This window comes from Haliaeetus leucocephalus, unplaced genomic scaffold (assembly GCF_000737465.1).
Source record: "Haliaeetus leucocephalus isolate CR32 unplaced genomic scaffold, Haliaeetus_leucocephalus-4.0 Scaffold195, whole genome shotgun sequence".
NCBI lineage: Eukaryota > Metazoa > Chordata > Aves > Accipitriformes > Accipitridae > Haliaeetus > Haliaeetus leucocephalus.
In genome coordinates this window covers 2,881,707-2,902,412 of record NW_010972631.1, presented here as the reverse complement: position 1 = coordinate 2,902,412, position 20,706 = coordinate 2,881,707, and the positions used below count along the sequence as shown (strand labels likewise).

The 20,706-nt window shown below is 40.3% G+C and overlaps 1 protein-coding gene across 1 annotated transcript; it reads right to left on the bottom strand.

Moving 5' to 3' along the window:
- Positions 1-890: 890 nt before the first annotated feature.
- TBX18 (T-box 18) lies at positions 891-20,700 on the bottom strand. The gene is made up of 7 exons (XM_010565734.1): positions 20,646-20,700; positions 18,970-19,071; positions 15,904-16,075; positions 9,263-9,430; positions 8,003-8,067; positions 4,292-4,386; positions 891-1,716 (listed from the first exon to the last, which is right to left on the bottom strand). The coding sequence occupies exons 1-7, from the start codon at positions 20,666-20,668 to the stop codon at positions 992-994; spliced, it is 1,350 nt and encodes a 449-aa protein (XP_010564036.1). The 5' UTR covers positions 20,669-20,700; the 3' UTR covers positions 891-991.
- Positions 20,701-20,706: the final 6 nt, after the last annotated feature.

The window sequence follows — 20,706 nt, the reverse complement described above, 5'->3', positions numbered from 1 at the left end:
TTAAAAAAAACCAACCAAACCCAAACCCAAACCACAACACACACACACAAGTGGGTAAAACCAATAATGGAATTTCTCATTCTGCTTGCTTTTTTTCTAAATCAAACCTGCATTTTCCTTTAAAAAAGTAAAGATACAAAAACAAAGATACATTAGAATATCCTACTGTCCAGTAAATGTCTTAAAGGCAATATTTATGGAGAAAAAAATGCATCAAGTCCTTCCTTTGACAAAAATAAGTACCCTGAAGTTCATTCTGTACCAAGGAATGCCACTGCTTCTGCTGTTCGTTTAAATTACTCCTATGACCACAGTTTGAATATGCATTATTTGTATTCAAATACCTAATCATAAAACTAGACTAATGCTGAAAAAAAAAAAAAAAATCCTAGTGAGAATGCCGTGCCGTTGATAAGCTAAAAACAGCATATCATGAGAAGGCAAACTAATCTTTCCGTTTACTTTGTAAATAATCCATTAGCTAAACTTCTATTTTAGGCTGGATGCTTGATGCTTAATGCTTAAAAGTCCAAATACCCTTCATATCCCTTATAACAGAGAAGAAACTTGTAAAATGCCTTTGGTGCATCAGCTTATCATTGTATGAATGTTTTAAAGAAACTCGCTAGTACTATAGGAAATGTAAGTGGGCTTGTTTGTGTTGTTTAATACTCCAAGTGTCATTTCATTCTTTAAAGGGGTTAGAACAGAGGAGGGGGAAAGGGGAGGAAGTCTTAATTTGTTGCATATGTCCCAACGTGTTATACAACTAAGTGTATTATACCAGAAAACTAAAGCAGTCTGCGCTGCAGCAAACTGTGTAACTCAAAATAGGAGAATAATCTGGCCACAAACAAGTCAAAAATTCAGTGAAACTTCCTCTCATATTATATATACACACACTTTACAAGCTACATCGAGTGTCCTTTCATATTCCAAAAGAAATACATTGTAGACACCAAACATACTGTACTTTTACTTAAAGGCTTCATCAAACCATATGTGCAGACACTTGAGAAGACGAGAGTGTTAAGCTTCCTAGGGTCCTAGAGTCAAAGAAATTCTGCTGCCCCCCACTGCTAAGTAAGTGCACTCCTTCCACAGGGGGCAACATCTGCCGATCCGTCATGGTTCCACTTGGCGAGGACCCCAAGAAACTTCCTTGGGAAGAAACGATTTTCTCAGGACTGGCAGCCAGTTTAGGGGATGTGGAAAAGTTATATCCATAGAGCGCACAGGGGCTGTGCAGTCTGAACGTGTTGTAGGAGCCTTGGTGGGTTTGATTAGTGGTGAAGGCATTGCTGGATGGGGATGGCATGATGTACTGGAGCTGTGGAGACATCCCTGAAATCTGCATAGATAAGCCAGTCTGCGGGCAGCTGAATGCATCCCCATCGTTGCCACTCATAGACATATTCACAGTTGTGCTACTCGACACACCGACATAGGAGGGAGTCCTCGGGGGTGCAAACGTCTCACTGGTTTGGTTTGTGAGCCTGTTGTAGGTTTCAGCCAAAGAAGTGCTGTATCTGTTCAGGGTCAAGCCTGAGCGGGCACAAGCTGTGTAGTCAGCTGGAGCAAGGCTACAGAGCTGGCTAGTGTTGGGACTGAGGTGGAAGGCTGGAGATGAGCAAGGGGAACCCGGTAAAAGGTGAGGGTGGGTAGATGGCACTCCACTGCCAGATCCCTGGAGTAAAGTAGAGGAACCTGTGTTTCCTGGAAGAGAATATTACAATGTAAGAAGCACATTGGGAAAGGTTCACTTCCTAGGCAACAGATCGAGACCTTCGTCTTTTATAACAACCCTCGAAATGAAACACGACGCAAATTTATTCAAAAAATATTGTACATACGTGTGCAGCGGCTGTGTGGGTGTGTGTGTGTATGGCACATGCATATTTTTAAAGAAACAACCTGACCAAGAAAGAGAACGTAAGTTATGCTTTCGCAACCATCACTCAATACTTAGAGCTCCTGCCCAAAATGTTAACTACTCTTTATTTGACACTGGAAGGAAATTGCATGGCAGCTAAGATGTAGCCAAGTGCGTACCACATCACAGGAAGCCTCCTTCAAAATGACAAATTTTGTGTTGTCAATGCTCTTGGTACACCCAAGTGCATTTGAAGCAATCTGTGCCTGACTGTCAGGAATAGGCTCCTTAACTCAAATGATAGAGGCTCCCACAGTTCAACAGGTTCAGGGAAGTTCACAACTTCAGAACAAAATTTCAGAATAAAACTTCAGAAAAAAACCTTCCAACTTCAAACCAAAAAAACTTGAGAAAAAAAAATTCAGAATAACTTCAGGAAAAGCGTAGGCTGAGTACTGTGCATGGCTGCTTCATTTCTGGAACAGGTAGGTGGAGGTTTAGGTTTGCAGCAAACTGCAAACTGTTCATTTACTGATATCAGAACTCTTTACATGACAAATACCAGTGCTGAATGCTCCTGAAAATGCACTGCTTGCTACAGGTGAAGCCTTTTCTTAGGACTGAAAGCTTCCCAGCTGCAAGAAACACTTCCTTTTCTTAGAGATTGTATCTCCCTGAAAAATGAACGTAGAAAAACTAATTTGCACCTTTCACCGTCTCCCAGGTGGAAGGCACTTAACAAGGAAGACTCTCCTGTTTGTGAATGCAGCTTGATGCTGCAAAGAGATACACAATGTCAATAAGTTAACAGGTTTTCCTCATAGGTAAGCTAGTAAAAAGAAAAATACATTATTAGTGAACTCTGACTGCTGCTTCTTGCTCTGTTGATAGGACACCACAAGCTCAAAGCACCATGAGACACTGTCACATTCTAGAAAACCTGGTGCAAGGCATACTTATTTTTCTTCAAATCTACGTCAACACCTCCGCTACCTGAAGATGGGCACTTCCAGCATTAATAACCAGGACAAATTTCTAATGGGTTCTTTCAGCAAGTCTCTAAACCACCCTACTGTGCAAGGTATAGACGACTAAAGATTTTGCAAGGATCCCAGTTCCCATCCTCTGAACATCAACAGTAACTTCAACAAGCTCCTTAACCTCAGGCAACAGAAGAAAAGGAAGCAGGCAGCTCATGGCAGCAGTTCCCCTGCTCTCAAACAGTGCTGCTACATACAAACAGGGCAATACAGCTGGTCTGTCTCCTAGATGGATTAACTTCCTAGTGAGGTGCCTTTCAGTCTTACACAGTCTGACAAGGTATTTCACGTCTGATGCTGACTTCACTTTCCAGGCCTTTTTTATGAGGACTGTCCCTCACCCCTATGCCCCACCCAAAACTCTGCCAACCCTCATCCAACATATCTATGACTTGGCACAAAAACTCCTTTTTAATTGCCCACATCAAGCACTGATGCTCAAGATTTCTCAAAGGAGTGGGCTAAGGAGAAATTGACAAAAGTAATTTCTGTGTATTTCTGTATCTTCTGGATTTTTGCTCTGAAGACGCTTAATGACTTTGCAATACATTATCAAGAAAGCAGGTAGGATGTTTGTAAATTTGGTAGCAGGAAATGTGAAGAATCAGGAGCAGTATGCCTGATTTAGTTGGGAAAAGGGTGAGAGGTTTTCTATATGTATTGGGGTACTCTGGAAATAAAGGAACTCAGAAAAGAGTACAGAGACTCCCCTCTCTGTCCAAACAGGCCATTTAAATATCCCTCTCCCTCACAGCACTACCTGTATGATGGGAAAGCGGAAACCAAGAGGTTATGGACTGGGGAGCAGGAAAAAGCAAAATGGAGAGGAGGTCCATTCTTTCAAGCTCTAGGATGCAGATAAAGTTTGTTGGGACTTTTACTGAACAATTTTTAGGTCTTTAAGAATCAAGAAGGCTTTCCAAGGAAGAAACCCAATTAAGCTTGCTACTATTTATTCATTATTTAAGAGGTCATTTCTTCTCTCATTCCTTTTTTTTTTCTCTTAAACACACAAGTAATTCCTACATTGGAGTTTGGATGTGTACAACGGAAGTCGTCTATAAATGATCTCTACCTTGTGTATCTAACCAGAGCATAATGCCAAAGAATAGGTTATTCCATCCTTAAATAACCAGCATTCTCCTCCACATATGATCTGATTTATCTTTCCAACCTAACATTTTTATTGCCACAGTGCTTAAGTTAGCATTAGTTTTCTAACTTAGAATAACTCTGATGAGAGGTGATGGCCTGCACTGGTGTTGGTTGGTTGCTTTTTCTCTGCAAGTCACACTTACCTAGACTTGCATAAAGCACTATGGGTGAATCTTTATCTTCATGCACTTTTATTTTGAAAGAACACAAAGACGATCGTTACCTTGTTTGGGTATCCCAGGTATATCTTCAAATGTAAGTGTCCTCAGCGAAGGTCTCCAGAAGGCGTAAGACTCTACCAGAGCTTCCAGTCCCATTCTATTTAGAACAAAAACATCATGGTGTCGTGAAAGAAAGCTGTATTTTGTCACATGTCTGTGGATACTTTACCTCAGAAACATATACAAAGTAGTAACATTTCAGGATTCTTTTGAAGTTCATTTTGCTTTTTAGAAAAGAGCCTTACATCCTTATCCATGAGATCACTGTGATCTGCAGCCACTGGGCTGGCAGCACGCAAAGAGTTTCCCAATTCCACGAGTTTGGCTCTCTATTTCAATGGTTTTGGCCTTTTTGGGAGGGTTATTTGATGGGGGAATACTTGGCTAAAATGACGTTAAATGTTTTCCTAGTATAACATTTCCTTAAGAGCAACTGTTCTAACTGCCAGAGGGATGATCTCTTATTTCTGCCTAGAATAAAGGTGATCCACTGATAACTTCCATTAAAACAGGATTCCCAGTCATTACCAATGGAGTTGGAAAATCACACTCACAACATGAGCAAGGCATTCATGTACAGCTCTTTTGCTACTAAAATGTATAAAACAGTTTGTGCTTTGGTTGTTATGTGCTGAGAAAAATGCCTTTAGAAACTAAAAATCTTCTGTCATTTTCTTTCAACAGTGTCATGACAAAATAGAAATAACTGGGTAGACAATCACGGCAGACAGTATTCAGCAGAATCTCTATTTCCTGAAGGTAAAGGCTCGTTTGTTTTCTGACATAATTTTAAGAATAATGCACCTCAGAGGTATTATTTTGCTGTTATTTTTGGCTGCTGGGCCCCAAAAGCCTGTTAAGTGTCAGAATCAGGCACACACCAAATACAAGTGGCCTTGCCTTTGAGCAGCGGCACTCTGTAAACTCGAATTATGCAAATAGCCCAATTTGAAGCTACCAACATGTTCTTCTGATATTGCTTCTTCCCCATTGCATTTCCAGCAGGATCACAAATGTATGTCATGAAACATTTATAAAGTATTTATTAGCTGAACCTGGACTAAAAAGATAGCCTTCATTTTCTGCAGTAATGGTGAATTTTCATTTCTAGTTAAAGTGAAGATAAAAGCCGCCTCCTGGAGGAGTGCAGCCAAGGCGATAATTTATACAAGATGCCTTCGAACAATTTCCACATTTTATCACCACCCTAATTTGCGCTATCAAATGGCCAAGTTTATTTAACAAAACAGTTATGTTTTTCCTGAAGTATTTAAAGGGAGAAATTCTGGTCCTTTCCTGAGTAAAAGTTTTTATAGGGTCAAACTTAAGGCCTAACTGAAGAATGAAACTATTCTCAGCACATAAATTCTGTTGCACTTTGCAAATGCACAGGGAATGCTTTTAAAAGGTGAAGCTACTGATTTCTATAAAATAGCCTGTGGGACTGAACAGGAATGACCTGAAAGGGAATATTTTTAATTAAACAGAATTATTGCATGCAGCAGTGCAGAGTAGAGATAGCTGCAATAATTAAAGCAATATTGAAAAATTGGATATACAATGGTACCACAGTATATTTTTACACTTTTGTTGCAGACTAAAATGCCTTGCTGATAAATACACCAGCCAGAACAATGAAGATAACAGAAGCTTAACATTTAATTTCAATATTTAGCAACAGAGTAGATTAATAATCAACTGAGTAAACAAGTAATTTAAATAAAAAAAGAAATTTTCCTCAATAATTAAAACCCTGAGCTGCATTCCCAAACACACTTATGCAGTACCACAGAGCCTATCACAGAAGACAGCAACACTGACTTCAGTACACCAATTTGCAATGGACAAGAGTTTGCAGAGTCACTTCTGTAACAAGTGTGTTTGTTACACTAAAAGCATCCATACCTCACCTAAAGCCAGTTCTGAAACATTTTACAGAGGCTAGCCCTTCCTACAGGACTGGCCTCCTAATCCATTTCCATAAACTGTAACTGTCTTTCAATTAAAATATCCTGCTTTTTTTCTAACGCCCGAACCAAACTTACTCCTAGCAGCCAAACCAAAAAACCTCTCTGGATATGCCTAGTCTTACAACTGGATTTGCACGGTTGCAGATACAGTACTCTTACTGCACCTACATCGTCCTCAGGTAGGGGATGTCCAGGATTGTCCTGTCACGTTAAATCCAGTTCAAAACTGGTGTCTGAACAATTCTTTCCTCCTATTTTCAAGGGCATCTTCTCTTGTTTCATATAACATTATCAAAAAAATTCTAGCTCCACTTAAACTCAGAAATTACAGAGGAGTCAGAGTTTCACACTTCTTAGGAGACTTCTTAGTACTTATTTTATAGCTCTGCAAAAAGCGTGCATAGCAGAGACACTGCCTATGGAGAGCTGTCAAATAAGGCATGTATGGCTACTCTTTTCTTCCCCAAGTACACACAGCATGTTTTGTTTCTTCAGTCACTGCATTTATCTGGAAGTTACTGTTCACTTAATTTGTTTCTTGCTAGAAGACAAAAATCTTAGACAGCAGAAAATGCAGAGTGCAAGCTGAAAAGATACTTACAATGAATTCCTGTAAATCTTTACAACTACCCCACCCCTTCTATAATTGTTCATCTTCTAAAAACTACTCTCATTTGCTGTCCAGTCTCAGCATTTATGTCACTCAGGCGGAAGCACAAAACAGGCTTTAATGCTGTAGCCTCTGCTAAAAGAGAAGCTCAATAAAGCAGCTACCAAAAGATACTCTCTGAGCATTCCTACCAGCACACAGCCTGCTCCCTTCTCTGCAAGGCTAGGTCATAAATATAGCAGCTGTAGACACCAAACGCAATGTGGTCACTGGAACTTATGTATAATATGCACCACAATTAAATGCTGCTTTTTTTAGCTGAAATGGTTTAACATACAATTCATAACAGGCTTAAGTATTTTGCATTAAACAGTCTTTGGATAAAATACGTCATCAGTACTGGCAGCAGGGACTAGACCCAAGTCTCCACTTTGCACTAGTCAGATTCCCCATTGCTATTTTGAAAGATTTGTGGATCAAGAGAGAACAAGCAATTAATCAGTCCAACCTCAACAGAAAAGGTGGAAACCAGGCTCGTTTCAAGGTCATCTATAGCCTAGTGGAAAAGGCACTCACCTAGGAAGTGGATTTAAAACTCCTTAGGCTAAAGAGACACTTGAACACAGGTCTCCCACCTCCTAGGCAAGTGTACTAAAGGTAAGGTTACTGTAAGAGGCAACTTAGTTTCTCCTCCTTTAAGAGAAAACAACGAGCCATTCATGCATACTAAATGCCACTTATGTGCAAGAAAGCCTGGGCTTATAGTTTGACACTGGCATCTGCAATTTGTGTCTCCAGCCAGGAGAAAGAAGAGATTTCAGGAGCAGCTTGAAATCACAGACCTGAGTATGCATTATTTCCATTTGCAGCCTTCGTGGTATGCTGCCGCTTCCACCGAAAGGAAACCCGAGTACATGAGTCAAGCCATGTGCCAACCCATTCTTGACCTAGATAGTTAGAGAAGTAGGAACAGGAGCCCACCACAGAGAACATTACTGGGAAACCTAAGTGCTGCAGCAGGGAGTCTGAGTCCCCAGACTAATTTGTCTGTAAATACAGGTATTCCCCTCTACCAGCCTTCACAAACTGATTCTGTCAGCAGTAACAAGCCCACCTCCTTCCCCAACACCTACCTGTTACGTCCCGAATCTCTAAACCCTTTGGCGAATGGATTCCTATCAATCTTCAGACGAGTTATCTGTGAAGATGATTGAAGAAATTATTACCTGACAATTTGGCTAAGCAACACATCAAATTACTATCCTGACAGAATTAAGCTGACAGTGGAGTAGAAACATCTTCATGTTTGTATGGTTTAAGATGATTGTCCTGAAACACAGCAAAATAAGGGCCAGCCTTCTGATCATTATTTTTGCAAATCCCCAGAGAAGCTAATAGGTATTTAATGCTACCAAATGGCAGGCTGGAATTCTTGAGAAAAATCCTGAGAAAAATTCTGAAGAATGTCATTCTTCACCTAAGAGAGTATACAGCCTAACTGCAATAAAATTTAAATTAAATTTTATTTCTGTATGGGTCAAGAAGGAAATGTGAAAAGAGAGATTATCTCTAGACTATTATCCTCCATAAAAACAACAGCACACACCCCCTAAAATACTTGTAATTTATTTAAATAAATGGGATAGGTATGAAATAATTATATTTCAGTATTTACACGGCCCTCCTGCTGTTCTCTTTGTAAAGATAGCAAGGCATACGTAATTTCCAAAAATATAGCTGCAGTAACTTACGTGGAATTAACAAAATGTCACAACACTAACTATGGTGTCACTATGTATGTTAATACTTAAGCAAGTGGTAATAAGAGCCAAACACTGGAGTCACACAACCTGCAGTTTACTTTTGACTTTGAATCTGTGTGGACCCAGATAAATTGCCGTTAATAATATACGCTGAATGCAGTTAATGAAAACGACTGCAACTTTCTTCAGACCTCAGCTTCTCTGTTAAGGTCCTGGGATTTCTGAAATCACTGGAGTCAGGAACAAAAGTGCTTTAAAAATTCTATCTAGACATGTATCTACAATTAAAGGTACAAAAACACCTTTAAAAATTAGACTATTCTTTGCCTTGTGTTTCAATGCTGTATTTATAATTAAGACAACATTAACTATGCTAATTAGACTGTATGATCACCACAATAAGAACAACTTTTTACATGCGGCATCTAGCCCACATGCCCTGAAGTCTCAGCTATAGCCTCCAGGCGCTGCTGCAATACTACTAGTAAAAGCTACTCATGACACAAAAAGGGTTTAGACAATGCTTTTTAATAAGTGGTATAATAAAAAGTATCCGCTTTTCTCCTATCTCTCATTTCCCTGGTCTACTCTGAAAAGCCCGTAAAGTGCTAAGCAGAAAGCCCAAGTTACCTGTTGATTTTGGTACGCTGTGACAGTAGTGAAAACTGTCTCTGGAAAGGAGAAGGCTTTCACCCCTTCTCCTGAAGGGATAGGCTTGACGGGGGACAGATCATCTCCACAGTCTTTTCGGATGACGTGGACACGAGGCTGATATTTATGCATAGAGTGAAGGATAATCTATGCAGTCATGAAAGGAAAAAGATAACATTTATTAGAAAGGACACCCTGCTGTTTCAGGACTAATAGCTTTTTGGAACAGATTACGGTATGTGTTTACCATGCCACTTACTGGAAATCAAATGTTTTCTTTAACCTCTGAAGGTTCTTATTACAGTAGTCTAATCCCTGTGCATTTATGTTATTGCCAACCCTAAGCATTTAAAAATTACCACTGAGGAGCTCCAAATTCAGAGACTGGCTCAACTGAGACTGACTCAAAAAAAAAAAAAAAAGAAAAAAAAAAAAGGGAGTGAAGTCCTGGTCCCACTGGAATTAGGAAAGTTTTGTCACTTTTTTCTACTGGAGCCTGGATTTGATCTAACAGGATTAAGGGCAGCAGCATTTGCCTTTTGTTTTTGGAACCTTCGGGATATGCTTGGAGCAATTTTTTTTCCTGATATCTCAAAGGCTGGAAACATACCTTGTTTTGAACACAAGCTGAGACTCTCACACTCTGAAGAAGCAGAGACTTAGAGTAAAGTAACACCAAAATCCAAAACTCTAAAGTGTTAATAACCTTAGATTCATAACACAATGAATATCAATACACAAACACCTCTCAGCATACAAAACCTCAATTAAGAATAAATTATAAATGAGAGGTATATGAACTCATGGTGCATAAAATTAAACACAAAAATACCTCTTGCTATTGCTCCCAAATTTTAGAGGAGATTTAAAATACAGAATTTTTCCTCTATTTTACCCCACTTCAGATAACCACTACTAAAATAGAAGATTTCAACAAAAAAATAATTGGAAGCTCAACTATTATTGTTGGAAGGCCTAAGAAATGAGTAACTCAATAAATAAATAGTCCTATGGCTATTGGCCTGTGGAACCACTAATCAACTTTTTAATTTCCTGCTCCTTGAGTAGCCTCAGAATGTGCATGTGCTCAGGCACCCGACAGAGCCCCTATGCCAGACACCATGGAAGTTCATTCATCCAAATGACATAGAGGACATTACATTCATTTGGATCAACTAGAGTTTGGCTAGTTTAATACACTTGGTCCTGGCCAGATGACATGACCCCGTTTTGGATAAGCCAAGTTAGTGGATAATCAGGGAGTTTATTAGGCTGTAAGTAAGGTTTTGACAATGACATCACAGGCTCCAATTAATTTGCTCAGGGAGTGCCCTATGGATGCTCTCATACGAAGCCTTTTCCCAGTTTCTGAAATCTTGCTCAGAGCAAGATTTTTATCATGCAAATGTGTATTCTCTTTCACAACACTCCTTTCAGTTCTCTGCTGGCAAAGATCTAAAAAATGAAAATGTAGAGAGGACAGCACAGTCCCGACCCTATTTTCTTGTGAACAGCCAGCGATGCCAGGGGAGGTACTGGTGCAACAGAAAAAAATGATCAAGAAAAGCTCCGTTCCACTGTTCAAAGCTATTCTGTGCCTTGCCATTTGCCTGGGTGCCACGGAGCATGCCACATTCTGCTCCCACCCCAATTATTTCACCCCATCAGCTCTGCGGTGCAAACTACCGCTTGCCTACACGGCAGACTTGACTGTACGCAATGATAACCTAGGCAGCTACAAATAGTTCTGCTCATGTATCAGAACAAGTGAAGTCACAGGAGCATGGAGATGAACACCTCCCACTCCTTATCTGGGTGGCTGTTACAGCTAAACTGATCCTTGTCAGCTCTTAAGAGCAACCTGGTTTGGCTCTGTGCTATACTGAAATTTCCTGTGCTGACACACTGTTAGACGATTAGCGAATCCATAGCAAGAATTTTTTTTTTCTGCATTTTGTACCGTGCCTTGTACAATGGGATCTTTGTTAATGATCAGGACTCTGAATTCTAAAAAATAATACATAACTGCAGAGCCCTGGTGAATTAAAGAGCAACACTATGAAGATAGGACATAAAAGGAGAGGGAGATGTAACACCCACTCCAAAAACCGTATAGCTCTATTAATCTAAGCATCACCTAAAGCTACTGTGAAGAGAAAGCTAAGCGCTTGCACCTTTAACAGCACAAACGGGATCTAACAGTTTACCTGCAGAGGCAGCAACTTTCCCTTCATACCCTTCAAAGCCAACAGTAAAAAACCCCAACCCGAAGAAGTCCCACCAAATGCCAAACACCAACTGGCATAACTTTCAACTCACAACTGAAGAGCCTGCCTCTCTCTATAAATCCCTAAAAGGGCAAGACGAAAACACTTCGGGGGGGGGAATAAACCTCTCCCACCAAAGGTAAAATTACACTTTGACCACAGCAGCTGTCAAGACATCGTTATCAGACGGAAGGTGCCGCAGCAGGGAGCCCACAGGTAAGCAGCAGGGCAAGGCAACAGCCTGGCAGAGCAAAGGTGGCCAATGCACCTGCAGATACACAAAGCTGGGATTCCCTTCGCAATACGGCTTTTGAGAGATGTTGCCATGATGAGGCCTCAGAGCTGACCACAAGCTCAGGCACCACCATGGCACAACCATCACAGCCAGAATAAGCGAGGGCCCGATACTCTTTTGCAGGGGAGATGCCAATCCTCCGGCAGCTCGGCGGTGCACAGACTACACAGCCACCTCCCCACCACTGGCACGGTCCTTACCTTGCCACTGTTTTTTGCCAAAAAACCTCCTTTATCCTCCCTGCAAAGCCCACGCATTCAGGCTTTCTGCAGTCAGGGAAGTGTGTGGGACTGAGGACCATGCCTCTTCACAAAGACAAAAATTGCAAGTGCAAATGCTGATGTTTCCCAGCTTTTCATTGTGACAAGAACATATAACTACCCATTGACTGTAAGCAGAGCTAGCTACTTGGAGCCAAGTCTGGGCAGAGTAACAGTCTGCCTCTGCTTTCAGCCTCACCCCACTTTCAAATGGGGAAAAAAAAAAAGAACCAACCACCAAGGAACAATTAACACGCTAACAGCCCCATTTTCACTAAAAGTTAAAAGATGTTGCTCTGCATCAAAAAATACTCAGTTGAAAAGCATGGAAAATGGCATCAAAAATATTGACTTTTCCCCTCTACTGAAATTCAGATTAAAAACTGCATCAAAATAGAAAAATCAGCCAGCTCTAACCAGCCAGAGGGAGAGACTGCGTTTACAATGCAGCACTTACTCCACAGATGAGAGATGGATTAGAGGCATTAACAAAGAGTGCCCAGACCACGCACTTCTCAGTGTCAACTGCAAAATGCAGGTTTACTTTTCCTTACCATCACAACTCAGAAAGACACAAATGCCACAGTATGTGTCTTAATGACGCCATCGGGCCTTAATGCCTATATAAGCACACAATCTTTCCGAAGTACGGAATTCACGCTGGGACTCCCTTCTGAGATCAAAAACACACAAGGAAAACATATCCTTACAAATTTTGCTTGATCTCCTCAGCCTGCAAGTGGAACCCATGTATCAGAGAGTGTCCTACGTGCAAATGTACTTCAAAATGTCTTCACAGAACAGCGCTATAAAGTTACATCATCACAAACTCCCACTCAAAATACTGATGAAAATAGCAGCAGGCAGCAAGAAGCCCGGAAAGCGTTCGAGCAGCGAAGCAAGTTTTCTTAGAGGTGGCTGATCTCCTTTCACAAGAAGCTAATCCCAGGCCAACGCGATGCAAGGGGAGCTGGCTGCCGCGAACTACTACCACAATATAAATACTGCACAGGAATACGACCTTAGCATCTGTTTGCAAATACTGTTCCCACTCCCATGGACGTGGGTCACTTCTCTCACTGATTCTGAGAATTAATACTCTGGAATAGGTAAAGGGCTCTGGGTTGATCTCATGTGAGCTCCCTACCTGCACACCTGCAAGATCAAAACCGAGCCCTGGGATTTTAACAGAAAAACTCTGCAAAAGCTTGCGCCTCTGAGGAGCACAGGAAGAAAAAAGGAACAATTTTGAGAAGAATTAAAGCCCCAGAACCAGTCAGCACGGAAAGCACGCCCAAAGAACAACAGCTAAAGCCCGACACTGCTTGAACTACCGGAGAAGCGATGGCAGAGTGTGGAGATCCCACCAAAGTTTCTCTGAGCCATTCTGCCCAAGAAGGAGGGGAAAAAACCTCTAACCTTCTAATCATCTAAAATATACTCCATCTCCCATACAGCAGTGGGAGAGTCAGAACACTTGATGTAAAAACAAGTATTCGAGGGACAGTACAGCCTTGACCCCTAGCTCTTGCAATTCCCCGTCCCTCCCCTGGTACCCTCTTGAGAAAAATGGTTCCTTCCTGCTTATGAGAAACAATTGGTTTTTATATTCATCACAAAATATGATTATTCGTTTTCCATTATTGCTGGAGGCATTCAGAGGCTACATAGCTTTTTCAATACAGCATTCCACACTACCATAGCTTTAAAAGAAAAAATGTACCCATTGGAAGAGACACTTTTCTGCTTTCTGCTTTTGCCTTTTCTGGTAATTATGAATGACATGTTTGCAATTTCCCAGATTTGAGAAATACGAAATTATTTTACAGTCATCCTTCTTTTGTCCTTTTATTTTAATGCTAAAATTTCCATTTTGGGGAGGAGGGGTGCTGCCATAGCTCTGAATCAGTTCAATGTGTCTCAAATCACTGTACTAGGGCTTTGCTTCACTAGTTTCCAAATCGAAACACTTAACTAAAGACCAGAAAATTTATACCCCCCCACATTATGAATAATGGCGTGCTGTGTACATTACACAGGTTTCAGTTCAGAATAAAAACAAAGCTAAGATCTGGGATGGAAAAATACGGCAATACAATTCTCTACATAGCTGAGATTTTATCACAGGGCAGTTTGCGACTGCAAGTGCAGGGGTGGACTAAAGTACCCACGTATCACCCCTCTGAAATGAGTGAGTACAAAATCCAGCTGGCCTGCTCTCCGTTGGAAAAGCGACATTTTACCCATTCGTATCCACTTCACTTTTTAAAGCCCTTACGATAGACTCAGGACTCAGAGGAAGCAACTCCCCCATCCAAGAAGAGTCACAAATACACGAAGGCTGGGGAAATGAAGGGAACTACGTGGGCTAACCTTAACTCAAGTGGACACTGCCAAATGAGACCCCGTAACTGTAGTTCTGGAAAGGAGCAATAGAAAACGTCTTTCTTAGGAGCCTAAAGAAAAGTCCCGCTAACGTAAGAGACGTGAATACCCCCACGTTCTTTTTAAGGCAGAATGCAATAAAATTATGAACAGTATTATAGGAAAGGGAGGCTTTTTATCCTTGTTACCACATTTGCTAGCTCAGTCCAGCCAGTTTTCTGTATTCCTGCCTCTGTAACATAGAAGTTGTAGCTCCTGCACAATTTGACCGGCGTCTCACATTAATCCTCTTTGCAAACACAAACGGGAAAAAAATCTTGTACTTAAACTTGGACTGTGTGTTGATAAAATACCTGGCTTAATGTCACAGTGTTACAACTATCCTGGAAGATACATGTAGTATCTTTGTACTCTGTGCCAGGTACATTTTCTTTCACTCCCTTCCATGAAGCAGAAAGTATCCTGGTGAATAAATCGGGCTACGCTAAGGACAATGGAATCCACATCCTGTCTCAGAACTAGCCTCCAACATCTTAAAACTCTACCACTTGGAACTCGATGATCCTTCTGAAAGGAAGCCAACATTTGCCATTTAGTTATGGGATTTTGCAAAATTAAAGACTTCACCCTGACTAAAAACAATTCTCATTTTTTAATTATTTCCTAAGGTGTCAAGTAAAACTATTTTAGGGATTGCTGGAAAGATACTGGCTTACATCTGTCATGTTTCAACAGTTTTGAAGAGAAAAGGAAATATTAACATAACACATTTTGTCACATTAGATAATGTCATAACTAAACAATTTAGAACTTGCAAACAGAACACTCATACTGCATACGTCTTCGCCAGTTTTTTCAGAAGTAATGAGCCTCAGCTGTGAAAGGGTCTTGCTTCATAAGGTATGTAATAAATCATTATCGGAGCAAACCCAGCTCCCATGTTGTTCGTTTTTGACTGCAATTATTAACACCTCATGGGATTTCACACAAATGTTTAGGTTAAGAAAATAGTTAAGTGTATTTTTATTCACATGAAGTTATTACACACTATTAATGTTTCTTCTAGCCACTTGTGAATTTAAGCGTCCTTTTTGATCATAGCAGAAGTTGCAAGTAACACACTCGGTGGGAAAACATGAGAGCAATTCTGCCCCTTCGTATTAGGCAATTTAGCCTTGTAAAGTCTTATTTTGCAGAAGGAGTTCTGGTTTTGAGGGGGGAGTAAAACAGCAGGCTCTAATAAGCAGTTAATTATCGGAGCAGAAAGTAAGCAGATTTTAGATCTGGACGGTAAAGATCCAAAACAGCTTTGAAAAGTCAAGCCTATTTCTGGCACCCCGAAGCTGAACGTCAGAGTCTTCCAGGGCTGAGCAATGTGCCTACATATAATACTGCAGAAGACCAAGTACTCACATGCCCTTGATCGTCCAGCTCGTTATTGGTAAGCTTCAGTTTGTCGAAGCTGATCACTTGTCTCATCCACGTCTCCCCAGAGGCGGGTGAATCAGGGTGAATATAAACACGAGGCGGTACCGGGGAGTCAGCATTACCAGCCACCATCCACTTGGAGCTATGATAAACATACCTATAAAAAGAAAACAAATACCTATAACCGCAAAACCCCAAATAATTTATCAGACCCATTCAGTATTAACAAATTAGGGCCCATTACATACAGCAAGTACCCATCAACTAACAAAATGCAAAAAGACAATAAATAAAAGTAATTTTTTTAGTTTCAAAACGTGGTTCTGGTATCTGCAACAGCAAGGTTAGAAACAACACTCTGATCTGACCTTAGTCTTCTTAAAATCAGTAACAGCCTTAACACTAGGCTCCACACTGAGCTTTAAGATGGTGCCAGTTCATTGATTGCTATGGCTCTGCTCTGAATAGGCATCAGCAAATAGCGAAGAATCTAGTCCTTCATTTATCAAATTGAGTAGTAATTCCGTATTTGGAAGATTTAACATGATGAGTCTAATGTAAGAGTCTATAAATAAAGCTATTGAAGGGAAAGAACATTATGATTGGGAAAAATAAAGAAACCTTGTCAAACTATGCTCTTGCTATTTCTGCAAGACCGTATTAATTTTCTTGAAGAGTATTGCAGAAAGGCTTAAAAATGAAAAAACACAGCCCATATTTCAATTGATAGGCTGATGCTGACAAAGTCATTTTCTAATAAAAATAGTGCCTGCTTTGGTAGAAAACTTATTTTGAAGGCAGACACTTCACAGGGCAATTTAAAAAGCACTGATTAAAAACTTCAAGGTTTTTTTTTCAAGTATAGTAAAATTCCAGTAATTCAGCTGTATTTTTTAATAAAAACAAGAAAGACTTTATCAAATAATTTGTTTGTACAATTCAGTTCCTTATTAGAAAAAGACAAACAACTTAATTGGAAATGGAAACAAAATGATCCAATACGTGCATTGCTCCGTACAATTCCTATCAAGGTCTAAAACTAAGATCTAGAATGGTGGTGAAATTCTCTCCTGGAGAGAACTTCTCAACCCCAGATCACACAATCAACTGTTTATAACATTCTTCATTTATTTGATATTTGTTGGTTTGTACTAAATACATGCTTTCCCTACAAAAGTAAATAAAGTCATAAATACACATAAAATACTTTGAGCAACAGCTTCAGCTTCCAAGTATTTACAACAAGGTCCAATTTTGCTAGAAATCTAGACCTAGCTGTAATTTTCTTCATTTCCATTTAATTTTGCTCTCTGCTATGACAGCTAAAGACTAGGCTCCCTATGTGACTGCTGTTGTGTCTTTCATATCTAAACATCTGCATGACAGTTTGTACACGAACAGCCAAAGTTAAAATAACAGTCAGCAATTAAAAAAAAAAACCATAGGCTGCACAGCAAAGAATGAAAAGTGGAATCAAGTAAAACATGGGAAACATTAATATTTAGTGGGAAGGTTAAAGGCGTGGTACTAGTACATGATTACAGAAATTTAACTAAGAAAATGCTGCCCTTCATACAACTTTTGTTCAGTTACTTCAGTTATCTGGGTACCACGTATCACACTAGGCAGACAATGCAGCTTATTACAACTGTTTTTTTTTTAAATGAAATGAGGGTTAAACAACTCATATTCCATGTAACTCTTTTTAATTTTAAATATTAACATTTTTATTCCATTTGGAATAATTACCTCCCTTTTTCTATGAATTAAGGAATTGCTCAGACCTTCTAGGAATGATATGCTTAGATTGCTAAGTAAATGCACACGTGCAACACAAAGCAAGAAAAGGGCTTTCATTTGAGCTGCACTGCCCTGGTCCAAAGAAAGAAACACTTTTTTCCACTATGGTACAGTCAGAAAAGCCTCCCCTAACTGTATGTACTGGACTTCCTCAGCACTGGTATCTGCACCTTGCTGAAAAACACAAAATCTAAATGGTCCTAAGAAATGTCTTCTACACCACAGGAGAAAAGGACTAAGGACATGCAAAAAAACATAGGGCAGTGTTTGCTTAGGAAACAAGGCAGCATTCCTGCAGAACCAAGCTTTTAGTCTTAGTCTGAAATATTCCTAGTTCTACAATTAAATCTGCAGCGGTCTTCCCTACATTATACTAAGTATAGGGTTGAAACAATCAAACCAGCAATTGGTAAGGACCTGATCCTGCCTCCCCTGAACTACTTGGCCAGGCCCCTCCTGGCTACTATGGAGCACAAGCTCGCATCTGTAAAGCAAGACCTACAAAACATCTACAATTCACAATAATAACTGCTGTGGGCCCAATCCTGCAAACATTTCTACAGGACCAGTGGTTTCAGCAGAGTCCAACTAGCTGCCTCGAAACATGACTGCCCTCGAAACAGTGAGAGTTTTAGCACATAATTCCTACTCTCAAATGTTCGAAGAACAACTACTTTTGTTCCTCACGTTATTCCTCAGACAATAATGCCATTAATTCTTTAAAAAACCGTAATTAGAAACATTATCCTTTGTGAATCTAAGCAGCCAAGTATCTGAATGATAAACAGCTTTTAAGTTAAATTATATAATCAATTTGAAGTATGACCAAGAAAGCTTATACACCATTAAAACAGACGTCAATACTATTAATGTTATTAATGTTAATGCCATTTAACGCTAGAAAAATGTGCATTTTCATATGTATTTGTTAATAGGAGATGATTCCCACTGACCTGATGAGGAATAAAACATGATAACACTTCCTGACCGCACTAGAACTGCACTCTCTGAAAGCCAAAACCTGAACATACACAACGTAAGGCAGACGTATAAAGAGCTTCAACAGCAGTTTTAGTTGGTTTTGCATACTTGGCACAATTTTTTTTTTTTAAATGCATGGGGATGAAAATAGGAATCTGAGGGAGAGTTAAACACGACCTTCTGCTAATTTATATAGTGTTAATGTTTTCTTCCAATAGCCAAGCTCCCTATGGCTTGCATCATATGTTTTTTGCCTTAAAGTCACCATACCTGTATCTTTTGTTATCCACTGGCACAATATCCATAGCAATATAATACTGCTGATGTGGGTCTAAACCTGAGATCTTCACTCTCATTGCGGGAAACATCCGCCTGAACATGGAAAGAGAGAGGTCATGTTTAATATGAAACAGACTCCGGAACGGTTGTTTAGGAAAAGTAACGGGTTCGTGGGATTTTTCTCGTTCTTCCTTTTAGCCTACAGAGTCCTTTTGGACGATTATAGTTACATAGCCATGAAATGGCCCATTCGATATGTCAAAACAGATTTCTAAAGTGCATTTACTCGAACAATGCTTCGTATGTTTTGGGATACGCTTTGGGAGTACAGCTATTACCACATCATTTCAACTTTATTGTTAGACAGTAAATCATTTGGTTTTGAGACTTTACTTCAGCAGTATGCGCATTTAAAGCCCGTTTGAGATATTAGCTAGAAATCTATTTCTGGAGGTGCGCAAACACCACCTCCACGCAGGCAGAGCAATACTTACAGAAATGCAAAATGCCACTGAAGTTTCAACTGACAGCAGCTAAACGGTGTATCAGTTCTGTAGCAGCAAATTCGAAAGCTAAATCCACGGTGATACAATTATAACACCGCAAGGATGCAGTTATAAAAGCCAACGTGCCATGCTGTAACCCAACAATATGGTCTTTATTGAGACGGGACTTCCTGTCTGCAACTTACTAAAGGTGAAGTGCAAGAGCTACTCCGTCTTTGAAAGGTATAGTAAAACTTCTTTATTGAAAGCAGAAACGAATCTACGAGGCAATTTCTCAAAAAAAAAAAAAGCCACTCAAAAAAACTCCCAACAAAAACCAAAAGTTCACGACTTGGATCCTTGCGTGGAGAAAACGGGGTAATTAACCGACGCAGCGGTTTTAACATAAAAATGCATTCTTAGCTCACGTTTGGCATGCCTTTCATCAAGAAAGTTCATTCTTGAAGCCAAAAAAAAAACCAACAAAGAAATGTCCTAGTGACAAGCTGGCTGCAAGCTAATGAAAGGTACTTTTCTGCATTTTATAAACCTGAAAGCCATTCCAGTTTATTCAGCGTTTGCTGCTGTTCTTAAAAAAATATATACATATATACACATATAAAAAAATCAATTAAAAGTCGTTACTGGAAAGAAAAATCCTATCTCCGTTATTTCTGAATAAGCAGGAGGGTAAACCTGACTGTGGTTAACTAGTTTTCGCTGTTATTTCAGTGCACCTGTAAGATAAAACAGAAATTCCCCAACTGGACTCTCTCAAGACAAATGTTGCTTTGTGCTGTTTAAGACTGCGTTTCAATCATTAGTAAAGCCTCTCTGAAAACATAGAAGGTAGCATATGGGTTCAATAAAATATGTTTTTGTAATTTCTAATAAGTTCAGATACTTTTATACTACCCAGGTTTTCACCACGTGTCTCCACTGGAAAGGGGGAAAAAGTCTCCCCTCGCTCAGAAGGACCCACGGTGCTCCCAGACCTCGCCCTCACGAGCAGGAAGCCCCAAACGCCACATCCTCCCGCGCCCACTTAAAACGATCGCCATCTACCTGCCTCGTAAATTTGGGGGTGTGGGGTGTGGGGTGTCCCCCCGTGTTTTGCCCTCCGTCCTGTGCCCGCCTGGCCCCGGGAGAGCCCGGGCGGCGGCCCCGCGGGGTTCCCGTTACCTTCCCGCCTTGGTGATGATCATCTCGGTGCCGATCTCGTGGAAGCGCTTCCAGAGCTCGG

Excerpts from the sequence above, each read along its gene's own strand:
- TBX18 (XM_010565734.1), bottom strand. The coding sequence starts at position 20,668 with ATGATCATCACCAAGGCGGGAAG. Across the intron at positions 8,068-9,262 it reads CAGCGTACCAAAATCAACAG|ATAACTCGTCTGAAGATTGA; the intron begins GTAACTTGGGCT and ends TCATCTTCACAG. Across the intron at positions 1,717-4,291 it reads ACCTGGGATACCCAAACAAG|GAAACACAGGTTCCTCTACT; the intron begins GTAACGATCGTC and ends ATTCTCTTCCAG.